The sequence below is a fragment of the Chelonoidis abingdonii genome, chromosome 9, assembly GCF_003597395.2.
Source record: "Chelonoidis abingdonii isolate Lonesome George chromosome 9, CheloAbing_2.0, whole genome shotgun sequence".
Taxonomy (NCBI): domain Eukaryota; kingdom Metazoa; phylum Chordata; order Testudines; family Testudinidae; genus Chelonoidis; species Chelonoidis abingdonii.
In genome coordinates, this window is record NC_133777.1 from 13,165,975 (window position 1) to 13,184,760 (window position 18,786).

Sequence of the window (18,786 nt, forward strand, 5' to 3'; positions counted from 1 at the left end):
CCTTATCCTGGAAAACAGCAAAGCTTCCACTGCCTTCTGTGGTTCAGGACCAGTCCCTACCCAGCTGTCTTATCAGGAACTAGTACAACAGTGAGAGTGTCAGACGGTGTCCTTGCCTGCTGTCACCTTTCAGACAGTCTGTGCCTCCCATTTATTTGTCTGCGCTCTGAGCTGCATTGGAAGTTGAGCGATGGAAAGCCCTCGTTTCGTGATCTGGGTGTTTGGAGCAACTCAGGCTTCACTCTTGGGTAGCATGCACAATTGAATGGGAGGCAAGCAGTAACAGCTTATCCAAGCCCCAGCACAAAGGCATATCGTTAATGTCAGCAATAGGAGCACAGAATACCTGTCACAAAAGCCTGGGTAGGAATCACTCTCTTAAGCACGAAGTTGTGTAAGCATGTGTGCTCTAAAGCGAGAACAGCTGTTCACCTCGAAGTTTGGGTTCTTCTGTTTGCAGAGGAAGCCATTCCTGCCGTCTGCAAAACAAGAACTGTTATATACGAGATACCTCGGAGTCAGATCGATCCCACGTCTGCTAATTTCCTGATATGGCCACCATGCGTGGAGGTGAAACGTTGTACTGGCTGTTGCAACACCAGCAGCGTGAAATGCCAGCCGTCACGGATACATCACAGAAGTGTCAAGGTGAGCAGATTATGATTGTAGGGACATTAATGTAAGAGTTTGGGAGCTTCAGACATTCTTGTGTGTATCCCGCTTAGCATCTACCTTTACCACCCTCGTCCTAGCAAAGTCAGTCAGATATCTTGCTCTCTTGTAAGTTGAGGAGATGCCTTTCATAAAATATGATTAGTGGAAAATGTTATTTTTGGATTTGATTTTCATGGATTCCTTTCATTTTCCTTTATATCTAAAAAAATAAAAAATGGTTTTGATTGTGTCTTTCCCACGATCTCTTCCAGAACAGATCTTGAATTTAAAAGATAGAATGACTCAAGGGGCGTTGGACTGCAAAATCCACTGCACAGAATTACGTTTCTTTAATTCAATATTGTGCAGCCTAAACTTGTCTTTTATATGTGACAATATAACACTTTTGATCTGAAAAAATGTCTTCCAAATTATTGTATCCCTGGGGATAAGAGACTCAAGGCTTCATGCTATATTTATTCATTAAGCAAAATCCATTTTTCCCTGCCACAGGCTTCTGGTAAATATTACATGAAGTGAATGGTATTTCTTGTATTTTGCTCTCGTTTATATCTGTGCAATTCAGTAGTTACTCTGCTGAAGTCAACGGACTTGCACCAGCATAAGTGAGATCAGAATCACATTTCATTAACCTCTGGGCCCCATGTTGACTGCAAATTCTAAGGTCAAAATCCTGTTTTTTAAAAACTCAAATATGGATTTGGCTGGGAGGATATAATGAGTGCAGCAGCCACTGTGGTTTATTGAGTAATTATAAGAGGTGCTGCTAACACGTTTATTTGGTCATCGCACATTCCAAGTACAAAGTGTGACATCCCAACCAATTATGAATTATCTGAACCCACAAAAACGTGTCTGAGCAGAAGTCTTTTTAAGGGGTGAAGAACAGTTTCACACTTTGATAAGCTGGAAAACATCTGAACAGATTTTTTCAGTCTTTCCAAAAATAATTATACTTTACACTTACATGGCATCGTTCCTTTGTGGATCTTGATATGCTTTACAAATATAATTAAAAAAAAAAGGAAAAGAAAAAAAATCAGGGACAACACAGTTAACTGCTGGGCTGAGAACAAAGTGGAGAAGTCTAAGCCCCAAAGTTTAAGCCATTTCAAATAGAGACTTAGAATGAAAGTGCCTCCCTACCTGTAATCATAATGTCACTGATGAGGGCAATGCTATCATCTTTGGGCCCAGTCCTGCTCCCACTGAGTTCTCTGGGCCAGATTCTCTCGTTAATATGCTGACATGGTGCAAAGAGGTGAAAATCAGGCCGCATATGCCGAGCAGAGAATTTCCCTGGCTGATGAGAATTCCCTGTTGGTGCATCTGTACCACAACCTAGTCTCCACTCCTCCATCTCCCATTGAACTGTAGGGGGCAGGGAGTGCGTGAGCCGGGTAGTCTGCCACAGCAATCCCCCACTGGCATAAGATGTATTAAGGAACATAAGCCAGTGATAGAGTTTAAAACTTAGGCAGCAGCTTTAAGTGATGTCATCTCCCCACCATTACTGCACCAAGGAATCTGCCTCACTGTCTCACACAATTCAGTGATGCAGCATTGGTCTCTTCAGGATGACATTCATTGTATTACTGGGGTAAGTTAAAAGTAACCCTATCAGGCAAGATGATTTTTATGGCAGCATTAATAAGTTGACACCAATAGTATTGATATACACGTCGGCCTGTTGTTCAGAAAATTCCAAGGCAAGTCCCTTGCTCCAAACAGTAATTAAGTAGCAAGAAGGACAAGAGGTCAAACAGAAACAGGATGCTCATTGTCGAGGTTGCCCGCTGACCCCACAGTCACATCAGAAATCTCTGAACAGAATCTGTATTTGTTTCCTCCAGAGTCGGTTCTCTCATAGGCTTCGATATAATTAATTGTTGGATGAGCCTTTTGGAAATATTGTATTTAGAGCTCAGTGGGTGTGCGTGCCATTATCTAGCAAAGGCCTGCATGAGGGTCCCAGGAAAGGTAGGAGTTGTTTTGGGGGGCTTGTCTGGGTTATTCCTGGAATGCAGTTGAGAGCTCTCTTGTTTTTTCCATGATGTCAGGCTGGATAAAAGCGCCCTTTTGATTAGGACTGGAAGGGCTTCCCTCCTTCCCCTTTCATTGACAAGGTGGTGAGATCATAGCATGCCTAGTCACACTGCAAAAATGTCCACCCAGAAAGGTCAGTGAGTGGGTTTGCAGATGTATTATCTCACAGGCCAAAGCAAAGGAGGTTTCTTTATGCCCTTGTGGACAAAGTTATCATTTATCAATAAGTCAGTGTTAGGGCTGGAATACAAGGACTTAATGCAGGTGCAGTGAAGGTGGGTGCAGGCGTTAGGGACATTCCTCTCCTTGGATTTGATCCTAAGGCCACTGAGGTCAATGGAAAGCCTCCCATAGTCTTCAGTATTCTTTGGTTCAGACCCCTTGTACACCAGGCAGGGGGCTGCTGCAGTCTAGCTGGGGAGCAAAGCAGTGCTCTGGGCCAGCACTGCGGGTGGCACTGGCCTCCCACAAAGGGGCAGGGGAACAGGGGTGCTTTGACCTTTCTCCACTTGCGCATGAGCCAATGGACCTGGCTGGCATTAATACAGCCTGGCACAGACTGCACCCCTTCAGAGGGTGATAGAGCTCACACTCCAGGATATGCTCCCTTTGGGGCTCCCTCTGCCTTCAGGCCCCTCTGAAATCTCCCTACCTCCACATGCAGCCAATGGTTTTAAGAATCACACTGTGATCCTTTATTCTTAGCTTTTAAAAAAAGCCACCTGATACTATGGAATCTCTTTCCTCGCTAACCGATCAACAAAAAGCAGGGTCTGAGAAGTGGGGCTGCTGCTTGGCAACACAGAGAGCACCTATGTCGGATGTGTCTCCCTTTCCCCACAGGAATATGTTTTAAACAATCTAATCATACCTAGCATGACAGAACATCTGTGTGATTGAAATGAAATGCCTGTCTAAAGTCATTCTCCCTCGTTGACCCTCACATGCTTATAAGCACAAGTTCTATTGCTTGTATTTTTATGCTAACATACTCAAGGATTCAGTAATTGGAGCAGACTTGAAGTGTTTGCCGCTTCTTCTTCTGAACCTCTGAGTATCTTTTCTGACCAGTTTTCAGAGCGGTAGCTGTGTTAGTCTGTATCAGCAAAAAGAACAAGGAGTCCTTTTGACACCTTAGAGACTAACAAGTTGATTTGGGCATAAGCTTTTGCAAACTGGACACCATTAAATTAGGCTTGAATAAAGACTGGGAGTGGGATGGGTCATTACACAAAGTAAAAACTATTTCCCCATGTTAATTTCCCCCCTACTGTTACTCATACATTCTTATCAGCTGTTGGAAATGGGCCATCCTGATTATCACTCCAAAAGTTTTTTTTCTCCTGCTGATAATAGCCCATTTTAATTGATTACTCTTGTTATAGTTGGTATGGCAACACCCATTTTTTCATGTTCTCTGTGTATATATATCTTCCTGCTGTATTTTCCACTGCATGCATCCGATGAAGCAGGTTTTAGCCCATGAAAGCTTATGCTCAAATAAATTTGTTAGTCTCTAAGGTGCCACAAGTACTCCTGTTCTTTTTGCTGACCAGGCTACTGCAAACTCTGAACCACGGTGCAAAAGCAAATTGCTCAGTCCTGCAGAATTTTGACTTTGGGAATTCCTCTGTGATTAGCACATGGCAGGGAGTCCAATCGCTCCCTAGTGCCAGCTGGTGGAATGTGATTTTTTTAAAAAAAATGTCACTTGGGGAAATATTTTCTCTAACTGTGCCTGTTGCCTCAAGAAAACTCAATTCATAATGCTTAAAGGGTCCATTGGTTTTATATTCGTTCCAGAAATATGTCAGGTAGATGAAGTATTTAACCAGTCCAAGGACCTGGAATATCCCTTTGTTTGGCATTTCCTGAAGTTTACATAACTGGATCAGTCCAATATCAGTCATGAAAAAAAACACCTTTCCATTCAGCAGATCTGCCAGTGTGTTCCTAGCCAAGACAACAGATGTGGACATTATGGAGCAAATCCTGTTCCCAATGCCAAGCCTGAGTAGCTGAGCTGGGTGCTAGGGATCTCTGCAGGAACAGCAGGGAGCAATCTTCCTTTCCAATCTGTGGAGCAATAGCAGAAGGGCTCCATCCACTATCCTTAGCTGTAATAGCTGTGATGGATTTGAAGCTGCTCTGCATTAATTTATGAATATGGCACATTGACCTGGTTAATGGGATGTTTACTGTATGGATATGCTGGTGTAATTCAACAGGGGGTTGCTGGGAAAGACAAGCAGGAAGAGAAAGAGTAGCCCGAGATAAGCCACTTCAGCAAACCAACACTTGAGAGTCATTCAGAGACAGTACCAGGGCAGGAAAGGGCAGATATGCAAGAGATCAAAAGAACTCTCACTGTTTAAAAAGGAGCATTTCCTCAAGAGAAAGGGGTAGTTGCTTAGGAGAAGCATACTGAGGGCTGGTCTACACTACGGGGGAAAATCGATCTCAGATACGGAACTTCAGCTATGTGAATAACGTAGCTGAAGTCGAAGTATCTAAGATCGAATTACTCACCATCCTCACAGCGCGGGATCGATGTCTGTGGTTCCCCCTGTCGATTCCGCAACTCCATTCGGGTTGGTGGAGTTCCGGAATTGATATAAGCGCGTTTGGGGATTGATAACGCGATATATCGATCCCCGATCAATCGATTGCTACCTGCCGATACGGCGGGTAGTGAAGACGTAGCCTGAGATGCGGGGACCTGATGGGGGTATCTGCCTTGTTTAACGTCAAAGGATGATAAGCCTTTAGGTAAGACAAACAAGCAGATAGAGCGTTCCTTGTTTTAAAATTCTTTTTCTTGAAATGTCTTGTTCCTTCTGTTAAAAGAAACAATACTTTGGTTTTAAGAAGTCTGGCTGATCCCTGGATATCACTAGACTCCTGAAGGAAAGAACTGAAGGTACCCAAGTTCAGTTAGACCTGCTGGGTAAGAATGGTTGCTCCACAGAGTGGTGTAGTCCATGGCCTGGTGTAAGAGACGGAGAAATGCAGAATTGCACTCCTCCATGGGTTAAGGTATGAAGACGGGGATAGATGACAGATGTGTGTTGCTTGGTGCACTGCTGGAAGGTGTTCAGATACTGTGGTGATGAGTGCAGTATAAGAACTAGTATAATATAGTAGAGAGCAGATGCATTCAGTGAGACCAGAAAGGAAACAGGTGCAGCTAGCCCGGTAACTGTGATGATAGCCTCCACAGTCTTTGTATCCCCCATCACATGCAGGGGTCAGTGGCTGGTGAGTCCCTACAGCAGAAAATCCAGCAAGCCTACACTCACAAAGCCTGCATAGCTCCCCTATCTGGCCTCCTCTACACTGTGCAATGGAACTGTAGTGGTTCCTCTGTCAGCAAGACCTTCTGGACTAATCATGCGTATCCTGGTAGGCTGTCCATAGGGTCACACATGTATGGTTTAGGGACCGTGGATATTTAGGTAGCAAGACACCATCTGTAACAAAGCATTTCTTGAGGAGTGTGGTGCGTTCTTATCTCTTCAGTGTCCCTGCCAGTGTCCAGGGCCAGGCCATAGTTTCCCTCTGAGGTAGGTTTAGTGCTTCCAGCCAAAACAAAAGTCCTCCCCTTCCAGGGCAACCACACGAATCCAAAGCAAAATGGTCTTCTGGTCCTCCCCAGGTTCAACAATCCTCCATCCTGAGGCAAAGCTAATCAGATCCTCTATCCTCACTGGGCTAAGTATTCTCTTTTCCTGTGACTCGGGGCTAAATGGCTCTTTCCTTGGTCCACCGTGGGCCACAGCTCTCTCCCCATTCATGCAGAGGAGTGAAAAAGGGACTTCTTCCTACTCTTTCTGGAAGCACCAGTCTGAGCCCCTAGACTGTGTGCCAAATCAGACCTCAAGCCCTCACCAATACTGTTTTACTCTATACTTTTTCCTTCATGTGCTTTGTCACTACCCTGGGTTTCTTTCACTAGGCCTCCTCTTAGGTCCTTGCCACAGCCTCTTCCAAGCTGTTTCCTCTGCTCTTTTGGTGAAGAGCCACACATCAGGTCTGATCTGTCCTCGGTTTCTCCTCTTCTGAGGAAAAGCTGCTCCTTATATTCCCTGATGCTTCTTCCCATCATGCCTTGCAGCATCATACAATTTCCAGTGTCCCTCTAGGGACTACATCTTTCAGTATTCTCTTGTTTTGTTCTGAAATGGGACCAGGCAATACTTGATCTTTAACTTCCCTTTAAGAGCAATTACAAACCCTATAACTGGTAGTGTTATAATCGTTCTTATTCCATATAATACAATTGTGTGATGACTTTTTGACCTACTATAGGCAAATGCACCTTGCTTGAGCAGTAGTTTGACTCCAGATGACTTCTTTGTGTCTAGTTAAAACCCATCAGACCTCTGTCTTCATTCTTTAACTTGACCCCGCAGTTGCAATTTTTAGAATTGCCCGGGTCCATAGAGCTTCATTCCATCAGACCGTTGCTAATCCACTTCTGAACTAGAGCAAACTGATGCCTTTGTTAGTCATTTCATTTCTGAAAAGCGCCCTAATTCAGGATTTTATTTCATGCCTGGTATGTTAAACAGGGACCATCCAAGTGGGCTTTGTTGTTGTTGAGTGTTATAATAAAAGTCATCTCCCATGCTGAGAGGTTTCTTGTAAGTTCTTGTACAGAATTAATTTTGTTGTTATGCTGGTGGGGTTCTCAGGGTTTTCATGCCCAGAGTCCTGCCTTTTTCCTATGCTTGAGTCCCTGATTTCCATGAGATTCTGCATTGCAGCCTGCCTGGGAAAACTCATTACCATTCTTTATGTATCACTGTTGAACAATTTGAAACATTGCCTTCCCCTTGGAGCTGAGGATACCATCAAGTGTTCCCACCAGACCAGATATTTTTATCTGAGCAACATAACTTTCATCTGCCCTCCTTCCTCTCTTCTTCACACTCCCTCCTCACACACAATAGGAATGTGGAATAGAGACCATAGAGGTACAAAGCATAGACCCTAACCTCCCTATTATGGTACAATTATTTAAATGTAATATTTGGGGGAGATTAAAAAAAACCACAAATGGATCTTATCTCCCCCACCGTTTTTATAAGTAATATTTTTTATTGTTGTAGAAGGTTCTTGGTTTTGTTGCATTAGAGAAAGATGAAAGAAGTCCATGCTGAAATGATGGTTTGCTGAGGACTAACCATTTCAAAGCAATAGGTAGTACACAATAGTGTGTGGTTATCCTTCTCTTGGCAAGCAGCAGGATGAGGGGAAAAAGAATGCCAACCTAGAGTTGTATCCTGTGATGTAAAATGCCATGGCTATTTTACATCAGCTGAGAATCTGGCCCAGAACCTAATGTTTTAGCTTAGCATTAATTATAGATCCCATGGTGGCAGCAGGTGTTATGAGACAACACAAATTTAGGAATTTAATTGCATTTGATGTTGCTTTAGCTTGAGAAATTTTAATGTTTACAGCACTTTATAAATCTTCAACCTTCACTTATGTTGCCTGAAGGAGAAAGAGGAGTTTGGGGGATGCTTTTTTGTTTGTTTTAGTCTACATTGCACTTCACTAAAAACTGTAGCTTTTAATTGGTCAATGTGAGGTACGTTATCATCACAGAGTCTCTAAGTATCTCCTCCTACATCTTCCAGTGTGTGTAGCACAAAGTAAGGGGTGGAAGGCGTGTATATATAGTCGTCTCAATTTGGAAAAAAATAGGGATGGCCTAAAATAAAGTTAGATTACAGTTTTAGTGGCAAGTAATTTTTGATGACGCTGGTTAATTCCAACAATTGGAATAAGCATAGCAGATATCAAAGCCATTTCATAATTGCTGGGTCGCTTTCTATGTCTCTGGTTATAGAGGTCTTAATCCCTGTTTGTTATTGTGAATTTTAATTAGTAATCCTTTGATGCTGGGTGACTCAGATGTACCATACATTTTCAAATCTTTGCATTCAGAACCTTGCTAGAGTTATACTCTGATAGAAGAGCCTGAAACATATTGCTGTGACCCATAGTTGACCCTTCAGCAGAGCATTCTGACATGTTAGAGCCAGCTCTAAATCTTTTTGTATGGAAATCTGACAGCCTCAGAAAATGTCTTTAATGTGGACATTTTAACTGCTGCATCTGTCTGTGCAGAACTATTGTTTGCTGGGTAAATGCAAATAGGTTCCAGATCTTGTTGACAAAGGGGGCAGTGACTGAAATGTGGGTTTGAAATCTTGGCTCTGTTGAAGTCAGTGGCAAAACTCCCACTGATTTTAACAAGGCCCAGTATTTCACTCTCGTTCAGATGTCCGTTGGTCATGTGTGTCTAGAAAGCCAAAGGATGGTTTCTGACAATTGAGAAGTATAATCCCCACCTCCATGTTATGAGAACGACTTGCCGCTTTTGGAAAGACAGAGGGTCAATGTTTTCTCAGTGCTAAGATCAAGGAGCATTAAAACTCCCAACAAACAAATCCATACACAATTAGGAAAAGAGTCTATTAAAATTTTTGGACACTGATCATTTTTTAACAACCCTGCCTATTTCACTGATATACAGATTGACTGGTGCTATGTTCTCCAAGCACCACATGTGTGTCAATCATCTGGGCTGTGCAAGGGATCAGAGACCCAGTCTCTCGATTTCTCTGTCTTTAATTTATATAAAATAATACAGTATCCGCACTATTTGGTTTTATTGCTCTCCATGACAGCCCATGTTTATAGCCTTCTACAGGCAAATGGAAGGCACATTTTGGATGTCTCCCTAGTGCCGAGCAGTGTTGAAAAGCAAAGCAGCTAGAAGATTCGCCTTTGGGTATGGTTCTTCCCTCAGCATAAGAGCCTATCTATATTGGTTTCACTCAGGTTTAATCTCAGTGGTGGTTGCACAGGGCACTAAGAAGGTTAGGCTGGCTAGTGTGGATGGGGCCAGTGCATGTTAGAACAAGATTTAAAATGTGTGTTCTATTTTAGCTCTCTTCCTGAGCTAGAATATGGTCCATGCTAGCCCACCAAACGGTGTTAGAACCTGTTTGTTCTGTACTTGTACTTGAACCTGAAATGTACCTGGAACCTAAATGCTAGTGAAATATGTACTCAGTGTGTCTGAAGAGGGAACATTTCCATACAGTAGAGAGAGAACATCAAGCAAGATGGATGTATCTCAGCAAAGACTTTAAAAAAAGCTTTTAATCTCCTTTTCATTTTCTTCCTAGTTCTCCTTTAAAGGTAAGTGAGCTCTCATTCACCAGAGATCCTGCAAGAAGCTTATAGGACAGAGAGAAGACATCCCTTATGGGAGATCATTAAGATCTAGGTTCTCAAACAGCACTGGTGCTTTTCCATATCTTTGCTGTTTGCCTTAGTCTTAAAAACAATGAGTAGTTCAACATAACCATGGTGAAATGTTGTAGAGAGAAAAATGTATTAGAATCTGTAAATTCAGTAGCAAATGCAGATTTGAGACTGAATATGAAACTTTACCTTGACTTAGAAAAATCCTGAAATATAGAATTGCTCAAATCCCATGAATGGGAAATCAAGCTCTTGAGGGGGGAAAAACCTGGTCTGTTTAGAACTGCTGAATTTGTATAAAGGATGTGTCATGAAATAAGTATGTGATGCTCTGCCAGGATAGAGGTGGCTTATATAGATATGTAACCACCTGTCTTAAGTCCTGTTATGCATTAAAATGTCTAAGTACAAACACCATTCTTTTTTTTTTTAGGTGGCAAAAGTGGAATATGTTAGAAAAAAGCCAAAATTAAAAGAAGTTCTGGTGAGGTTAGAAGAGCATATGGAATGCACCTGTACATCATCAAATTCTAATTCAGATTATCGAGAAGAAGAAACTGGTATGTCATCCTTTTATTTTAGTACACATACTTTTATCAGATGGGAACTTGTATTTATAGTAAAGAGTGTGGACCCAACCCTGCTCCCATTGAACTAAATGGGAAAGCTCCCCTTGACCTCATTAAGAACCCCTCCGTTTCAAAGATGTGGAATTAAAATAGGATATGGGTTATATAGAAGAATTTGGATTCAAAGTTGAAATTGCAGCAGTTTTCTTTAGTGCAGCCTTTAAACGTAAAATGCGTAACATAAAAATCTTGCCTAACTAATTTGAAGGTTATACTATTTGTATCTTGCTGGTAAATTCTATCAAGTAATGACCCTTTTGAGATAAAGTTAAGGCTGACAATTTACTTTACTAAAGGGAAAACTAAGTTTGAAATGAACAGAATATTTTATTTAGAAAGAATTTAATTATTCAAAAGTAAGGAATTTTGAAATTGTTTCCTACTGCAGCTTTTATTCAGTTTCCATTTCTCTACCCATCTTTACAGAGATTGTTGCCAGTTGTCACATTAAATGTATGCCTGGCTTGTTGAGAATATGAATGACAGAAAAGGGGATTTATGACTGTGTGGGGGAGGAAATACTTACTTTCAAAGTGGCTTTCATAAAACTATGGCCCAGGTTCTCTCCTGTACCCAGATCCACTGATCTCAGGGGCTAGGAGGCATTCAGGAAGATGGGTATGGAGCAAGCTGCCCAGGCCTTGGCCCAGCCCTGGTGTAAATTAGAGCAGTCTGGCAGCTTAACTTTAAATTATGCCAGGTCACTGGAGACCCTAAAGGGTCATACACCAGTTTTAGACTTGGTGGAGTGCAGGTGCCCCCCGGGGGTGAGGCAGTCAGTGTTGCAGCTGGTGATGGTGGATAATGTAGAGGGAGGACAGGTACAGGTAGATCTTTGGCCTATCTGTGGCAGGGTTTTTTCCTGCAGTCTGCAGTCGGAACATACATAGGGTTATTGTATGATGTCTTGCCTGTATCAGGAGATAAAGTAGTGTTTTCTGTTGCTGAGAAAACAGTTGGCCTGATAAACCACTAGGTTATCCCAGTTTGATGCCTGTGTAACTCCATTGCAGTCAACCAAAACACAAGATGTTATAATCTTTAGATGTAAGTGGGAGGATGATCTGGTGAAGGATCAAGTCTTAACTCCATGTGGCTTAGGGGACCTGATCCAAAGCCTACTGAAATCACTGGAAAGACTCCCATTTACTTCAGTGGGTTTGGGGATCAGGCCCTAGCTCGTTAGCTAGTTTATAAATTTGTCTGTAGAGTTTTGGCAGGGAGAGTGGATTTCTGGACTCTATGTTAGGAAGGGATTGGACAATGATAAATGAAGGGATGGGGCATCTCTAGGTAGTAGCTAGCCGATGGCCAGGGTTACGGGTGAAAGCTAAGGTTGGTCGAGGAATCTTAATTTCTGATTTCCGTACTCTTGAGCATTTTATTGTTATTATTTAACTGTAACATTCATCCATTTCTCCCCTCCCCCCCCATGAAAAAAATTGCAGCCACATTTCTCTATCTGAAAGTCTTTTGTCTGACAGTTTCCTTGGTGTGGGTTTGGGCATTTTTCATTATTATTCTTATTAATTATTTTATTTTTCCTGGCGACCTCTTGCCGTGGAACATTTTGGTCAATAAATTCTGCGTGTGCCCATGGATACGATAACTGCCCTAGAGACTCTGACCGGGCTGGGGGAGTATCTCTGCCATGAGGGATTTTTCAGAGGTTGTACTCCTATTGATTACACAAGGCCTGATTCTCCTCTCACTTGTACCATATAACTCCATCGTGCCAGATCCTCAGCTAGTGCAGATCAACTCCATTGATATCAATGGAACTGTGGCAATTTACACCAGCCGAGGATGTGGCCCACTGACTTCAGTACAGTTACTGCTGATTTATACTGGTGTTAAGAACAGGAGAATCAGGCCCAAAGTGTCTGAAATTTTTATAAGGCAAGTAAATAGGTGAAACTTCCCTGTTTTGGGATTTCTGACAAATAGAAAACTTGCTAAGGGTTCCCCAGGCCTGAGTTTTAGGCAAGTTTCTTGATGCTATCTCCTCCCCCCGATGACACACCTTTGTCTAGGAGGTCCAGGCTTCCCAGTTATCCTGTATATTTTTATTCTGGAGCGTAGAAGTGGGCAGCCCATTGGGCTGATGTCACTGAGGTGGGAAAGCAACTGGCTGGCTATTTCTGGTGCTGGCTCTAATTTGCCTCAGTTTCCCAGCAGAGGTTACAATTTCTGTCAGATGCCTGGCAGAGATTGTAACTTGGGTGAGCACACCCGCTGGAAGTTACCATGTCCTGCAGACACCTGGGGTAAATTCTAACCTCTTCAGAGGACATCTCACTAGCACAGGTTCTTAGCAAATGCAAGGCTCATGAGCTGCAGTTTTATATTTATTGGACTCAGAAGCTCATGTCAGTCGAATTTACCTAGCTATTTGTCTTACAAGAGTGTTCAAGTTCTCTTGACATGCTTTGCTTTACTTATAACCTCCTCTAGGCCTCTCAGGGAAGTTATAATATACATGGAGAGCTGAAAAATTAGGCCTATGCACTCGCTCTCATTGAGCACCAACAGGTAAATCAAGCTGGATGATTTTAGTCCAAGCTAGTTTGAGTTACGAATGGACCAAAACATTTAGGAAAAATTGGTGGCTTTTCATATTTTTGTAAATTGTTCTATGTTCCATACATGAAGAATCTTATCTAATCAACTTTAACTTTCCAAAATGTTTATTGTGGACAACGACTAAGCAGTTGAATTTTCAAGATGAAAAACTTGTGCGTATGTGAGAAAAATGGGAAGTCAGTTCAGAATCGGGCATATGAAGAAAATGATCAGAATGGCAGAAGAAAATGATTCATATCCATAGTTATAGGTGAGAAAATGTTATGGATGGCAAGTTTAAAATAACTAAACTACAGGGACTGAAGGCAAATGTTGAATACAATATGCTAACAGTAGTTACAAGGCAGATCTATCACCACCAACACCATCCTGGGTTACTGGACCTTTGCTTTTATATAATTACTCTCCTTATGCAAACATTATTTCAACATCGGAAGTTATAAAGAAATACCTGTAATGCAAAAGATTGTGAGTATTCTATGAGAGATAACAACTTGAGTGTTTATTACTTCAGTTTTCAACAAAATGCATTATCTTAGGGCTTTTTACCAGCCTACCCTTATGTTAACAGGAAGGCCTAGGGAAACAGGTAAAAAACGGAAACGAAAAAGGTTAAAACCAGCATAAAAACTACTGGAACTATTTGCTAATCAGGTAGGACCTATATGCTGAACACCCTAATGGCACAAGTAATGGAAAATGTAATCAAATATCATCACTCCAGCTTAATCATTGTTCAAAATCTTGACACTTGCTACCTCAAGGCTGCAAAGAGATTAGACGTGATTGGCTTTGATAATTCTACCTGCTTGGTATTTTCCCTTTAAGCTACACATCACCATAAGCATCTTACATTCTTCAGCTACTTCCTCCTCTTGCATTTTATTTATTTATTTATTGAGGGAGCTAATATTTAAGCTTCTTGGAAATCTCAAGTTGCATTTCCTCTGCTTTTTGTTTCATTATTGATTTCTGAAGTCTAAGCATCCCATAATAATGCATGAATGAATTGCCAGGTTACAAATGGTTTAGGTTCCAAGCAGTCGGCTGTGAAAGCATAGAATATGTATAGTAAATCTTATTACATGCATGACCATCAAACATTTTTTAGCCCAAACTGGGGACTGATTAAATATGCATCTGAAATTATCGGAATCACTGCATAATTTACAAAACAAGAGGACACCTGTTCTTCTGTAACAAGGCCCTGTATCAGAGAGCTAAGAACCTTCATTGGTCTGAGGGCTTTCAGAGGAAGAATAGGATGCAAAAATAGGATGTCATCAAAATTTATAAGGTTTACATTGTAGGAAAAAAACAAAACAAGAAACCCCTCAATACAAAAGAATGGCTTGATCAGCACAGTAGCGAAGTTCGATGTGACAGCTGTAAAATTTCAAAATTAAATACTGATTTTATATTTCTAAAATATCTGAAGTCATATGAGCTGCAACAGTTGCAGATGATTCTAGTGTTCTGAGTGGGATTTAATTTGAATTTGCAGTAAATGTATCTAACTGCTGGATGATGGGGAATTTAATAATTCAAGCACTTTATTTTTTTTTTAAACTTTTTTGCACATGAACTCCCAATGTCAGATTTCATTTATATGGATGTATCTTTTTGAAAGAATGCTAAACTTGATATCCTGTTTCAGATTAACAGGTATTTATTGGGAGTAGTATGATAGAAGCAAAGATTTTGTAAAATTCAACTTTAAAAGTCAGCATGTAAACTCAATCAAAACAGCATTTAGAACTTCTTGTCCCAGGTTAGTGAATTTCATGCAGAATAGTTTTTTTTTTAAAGTCATCTCAGAGGAAAGGTCCTGTGATTCTAATCATGGAGTTATTATATCTTTTTTCTCTCCTGCAGATGTAAGGTGAAATAAGCTAGAAAAAAAAAGAACTTCTCTCTGGGACATGGATGTACGTGGTTTGTTACATTCCTGAACCTACTATGTATGGTGCTTTATTGACTGTATACTTTATTTGTTCTCCTATGTGAAACAAACTGGCTGAAAAGAACACTTAATGAGAACAAAGAGACAATGTACATTTGTTTAATGTGACATCAAAGCAAGTATTGTAGCACTCTGTGAAACAATAGGAAGCTTCCCTGTCCAAAAAACCACAAAACAACAAAACAAACAAAGACAATAAAAAAACACAGTTGAATGAATGGAGGATCCCAAAAGTACAAAACAAAAAATAAAAGAGGAAGAAGAAGAAGAAAAAAGACAAAAATCTTAAGTGAATAGTGGATTTCTGTCAGAGCAGTCAATGGTGCTTTATGTCAAGAAATGTGCCTGCTTTCTTGAAGAAGATGGATGGACACAAATGGACTTCAGGCACAAAAAAACAGGAATGTATCAAATGATCAAATGCCACGCAAACACTATAGAAACAGTACATCCTTGCTTGGTGGTGTTTTAAAGTCTATACAAAAAAAGAATACCTTCTGGGGAGCCTTAAATGGATTTTTTTTACACCATAAAGTGATTATTAAGCTTTCTTTTTACTCTTTGCCTAGCTTTTTATTATCTCTTGGACTACATTTATCAGTAACACATATAGAAGACTGGTGTAACAGTAAGCAGAACACAAACATTATGGTATTTCTCCTAGTGGGATGCAAACTAATGAGATATATTAAAATAAAAATGGTATACCTATGCATAATTTTCTAGACGTTTCTTGGTTTATGTCTCCCAACCTCCCCCGTAATTTAAAGCATTTAAAAAAACCTGATGTGTGTAAACAAATCATAGGATATCCACACAAATATCCTTTTTTTTCTTTGAGACTTATGCCAGTTGCCTAATAGTGATATTGTGTTAGCAATTGCCATTCTTATCGGTATACAAATACTTTTATTTCACATGTTGGCGCTATGTGAAATGTACAAATTCTTGTATCCGCATTGTACAATGTCATTGTGGCATGGGAAAGCCCTTGCTGCAAATAGTTGAACAAAACCTAAAATTCTTTATTTTTGGTAAAATGTTATGCTTTATGTGTATTCAACAGAAATATGTGTTTTGTAAAGGTGAAGTTTGTATTTTTATCTAAAATTAACAGTTTTATATACCTAAGAAAGCCTGCTATGTTTTCTTGAACAAAAAAGAAAAGAAAAAAAAAAGCATTTTGTGGTCATATTTTTGTAGTTGAATAGCCCAAATAACTTCAAAATATATTTTAGGTATAGCAGGGCAGATAAAATACTCAGGCACCAACTCCTACATTTTCAAAGTGCCGAAGAATTTAATTGTTCAGCTCCTCCAGGGACTATAATGGGAGCCACATGCCTAATTCTTGTCTGCTGCTTTGGAAATGTAGGCCTGTGCCATATAGATCATGGCTACCCTGTTAGCCAAAATCACTGCCCCAGCCTGGTGGTTTAGATGATATGCCCTTTGTGTTACAGTATTTGGATTATCACATTGGACATGTAAAATAAACTACTAGGTTCTTTTCTTTATGAAACATCTCCAATAAGGCTTCTCTTGCTGTCAGAAGAATCTGTTCTAGGGGCCAGTTTGTCACTTTTGTGTCTCAGTCATAGAATATCAGGGTTGGAAGGGACCTCAGGAGGTCATCTAGTCCAACCCCCTGCTCAAAGCAGGACCATCCCCAGACAGGTTTTTGCCCAAGATCCGTAAACAGCCCCCGCAAGGGCTGAACTCACAACCCTGGGTTTAGCAGGCCAGTGCTCAAACCACTGAAAGATTTCTCTCTCCTTTGTACATCATGACAAAAGAGCAAGTCTTGAGGATAATGTGTCCACCCTGAATTAAAAGTCTTAAATGTGAATGAACTCCAGAGCTTTAAGATGTAACAAAAAAAAAGAGAGATTTTGTTAACACATCCCCCCCCCCCACTATAGCTATGTCCAATTTCAACCAAACAAAGCAATTTTAATGAACAGGCATTGGTTTCAACTGCTAATGCAGGGATAGAATTAGTCACTATCCTGTTTGCAATCATCTTCCCAGTGTATTACATTTAGCACCAAAACTGGAAATACATTTACTAAAACTATCTGTGCTTGTTCTTCACTAAGTGTACTGTTCACAATGTTATGCCCATGAATGTATGTGTCTGCGTTTAAAAGAAAAGTGTATAAATTGTAATTTATATATTTATGTTTCGGTGGGATGTCAATAGTGTTGCTCAGTTTTTGTTTTTTTTTTTCTTTTGGGGGTGGTTGTCTAAAATAGCTAATGAAAAATATCGCTATTAAAATCATGTAGATGAAAAATATTATGTGGCCCACTCAAACATTGTGGAAGTTTGAAGGGATGCCAAAGTCACTTAAGTGGAATAATGCATGAGTGAATTTTTCAACTAAGGTTGCACTGGCACAATAGGGATTAATTTAAATCACTTACCTGGGCCAGATCTTCAGACAGTTTACTTTGGTATAGCCCCATCGATTATAATGGCGCTGTGTATTTATACCACCTGAGTATGTTTAATCCTGATGAAAATGCAAGTAACAGGCATGCATTTTCCCGGTGCCAACATAGAAATCTATTATGCCAAGTTTGAAAGGAGGAGAGAATGAAGACTGAATGAAGAATTTTCTGGTAATTATTTGTCTGAGATTTGAAATCTGTAATTCATTTTGTTACCAGGCATTAGAAGCATACAAAGTCTTTATTTTAAAACCCAGTGTTTACATGGTCACAGCAGCAATCATCAAAGTCTTAGGACCAGATTCTCAGCTGGTGTAAACTGACAAGCTCTATTGACTTCAGTTTACATCAGCTGAAGATCTGGACCACAGTCTTTAAAATATTGCTGAATGTTGTAATTTGTGCCATTGATTCTATTCCAATTGAAATTCTATCTGCAAGCATTTCCAGCATTACTGTCTGTTGAATCAGTCCTCATCTATTTCTGTGATAAAACAAATATAACCAGGAAGAACAGTAACATTAAGGCTTGTGACTCAAAATAGCATAAACAAGGGACAGTAATTCAAAGTTAAGTTGGGCATTTTGAGGGCCAGATCCTCAGTTCACGTAAATCAACAGCTCCACTGATTTCAATGGAGTTATGCCAATTTACACCACTTGAAGGTCTGGTCCTCTACCCTTTACTCATCCCCTTTGGTCTCAGGTCTTGCAAGGATCACAGATAATTGCGTATGGTTAAAGTAACATCATGTTCCAACACTTCAAGCACCATAGATGAGTTTGAAAAAGAGTGTCAGGCTTAACTTTGAATTTCCATGCTTTGCAATGGTTTGTTTCACCATTGTGGCTGTAAATTAAACAGTTTTCTGTGCATTCACAAACATTGTGCAGTGGTGTCTTATCTCTGCTTCCAGTATCAATACAGGAGGAAGTTGTTTATGATGTCAGAGAAACAGGAAGCCATTTTTTTTTTTACATTTAAATTGTAACATTCGGAGTGTCAAAGAAACAGGTTCTGGCACCCGGGAACCAGGAGGTATCTGACTGATGGCCTGTAGTTTTGCTTTTCTGGGAGGTAGGGGATTACAGAAGGTGTAATGAAGCAGTAGGAAAAATCATTCTTATCTGAAAATCATGTCTTTTTTTTTT

General features: G+C 40.5%; 1 protein-coding gene across 4 annotated transcripts in view; it reads left to right on the forward strand.

Annotated features, from left to right (window-relative positions):
• Positions 1–18,498, forward strand: part of PDGFA (platelet derived growth factor subunit A) — a 31,230-nt gene extending 12,732 nt beyond the window's left edge. The window contains exons 4-8 of one of the 4 annotated variants that reach the window (XR_004372392.2): positions 461–648; positions 10,439–10,565; positions 13,789–13,871; positions 14,875–14,988; positions 15,093–18,498. Coding sequence is in view for 2 of the 4 variants with exons in the window: in XM_032771004.2 (XP_032626895.1) it covers positions 461–648; positions 10,439–10,565; positions 13,789–13,844 (371 nt within the window). In the remaining 2 variants the exon portion in view is untranslated. The remainder of the gene's footprint in view (positions 1–460; positions 649–10,438; positions 10,566–13,788; positions 13,872–14,874; positions 14,989–15,092) is intronic. The other 3 variants (XR_004372393.2, XM_032771004.2, XM_032771005.2) reach the window with 3 other exon arrangements.
• Positions 18,499–18,786: the final 288 nt, after the last annotated feature.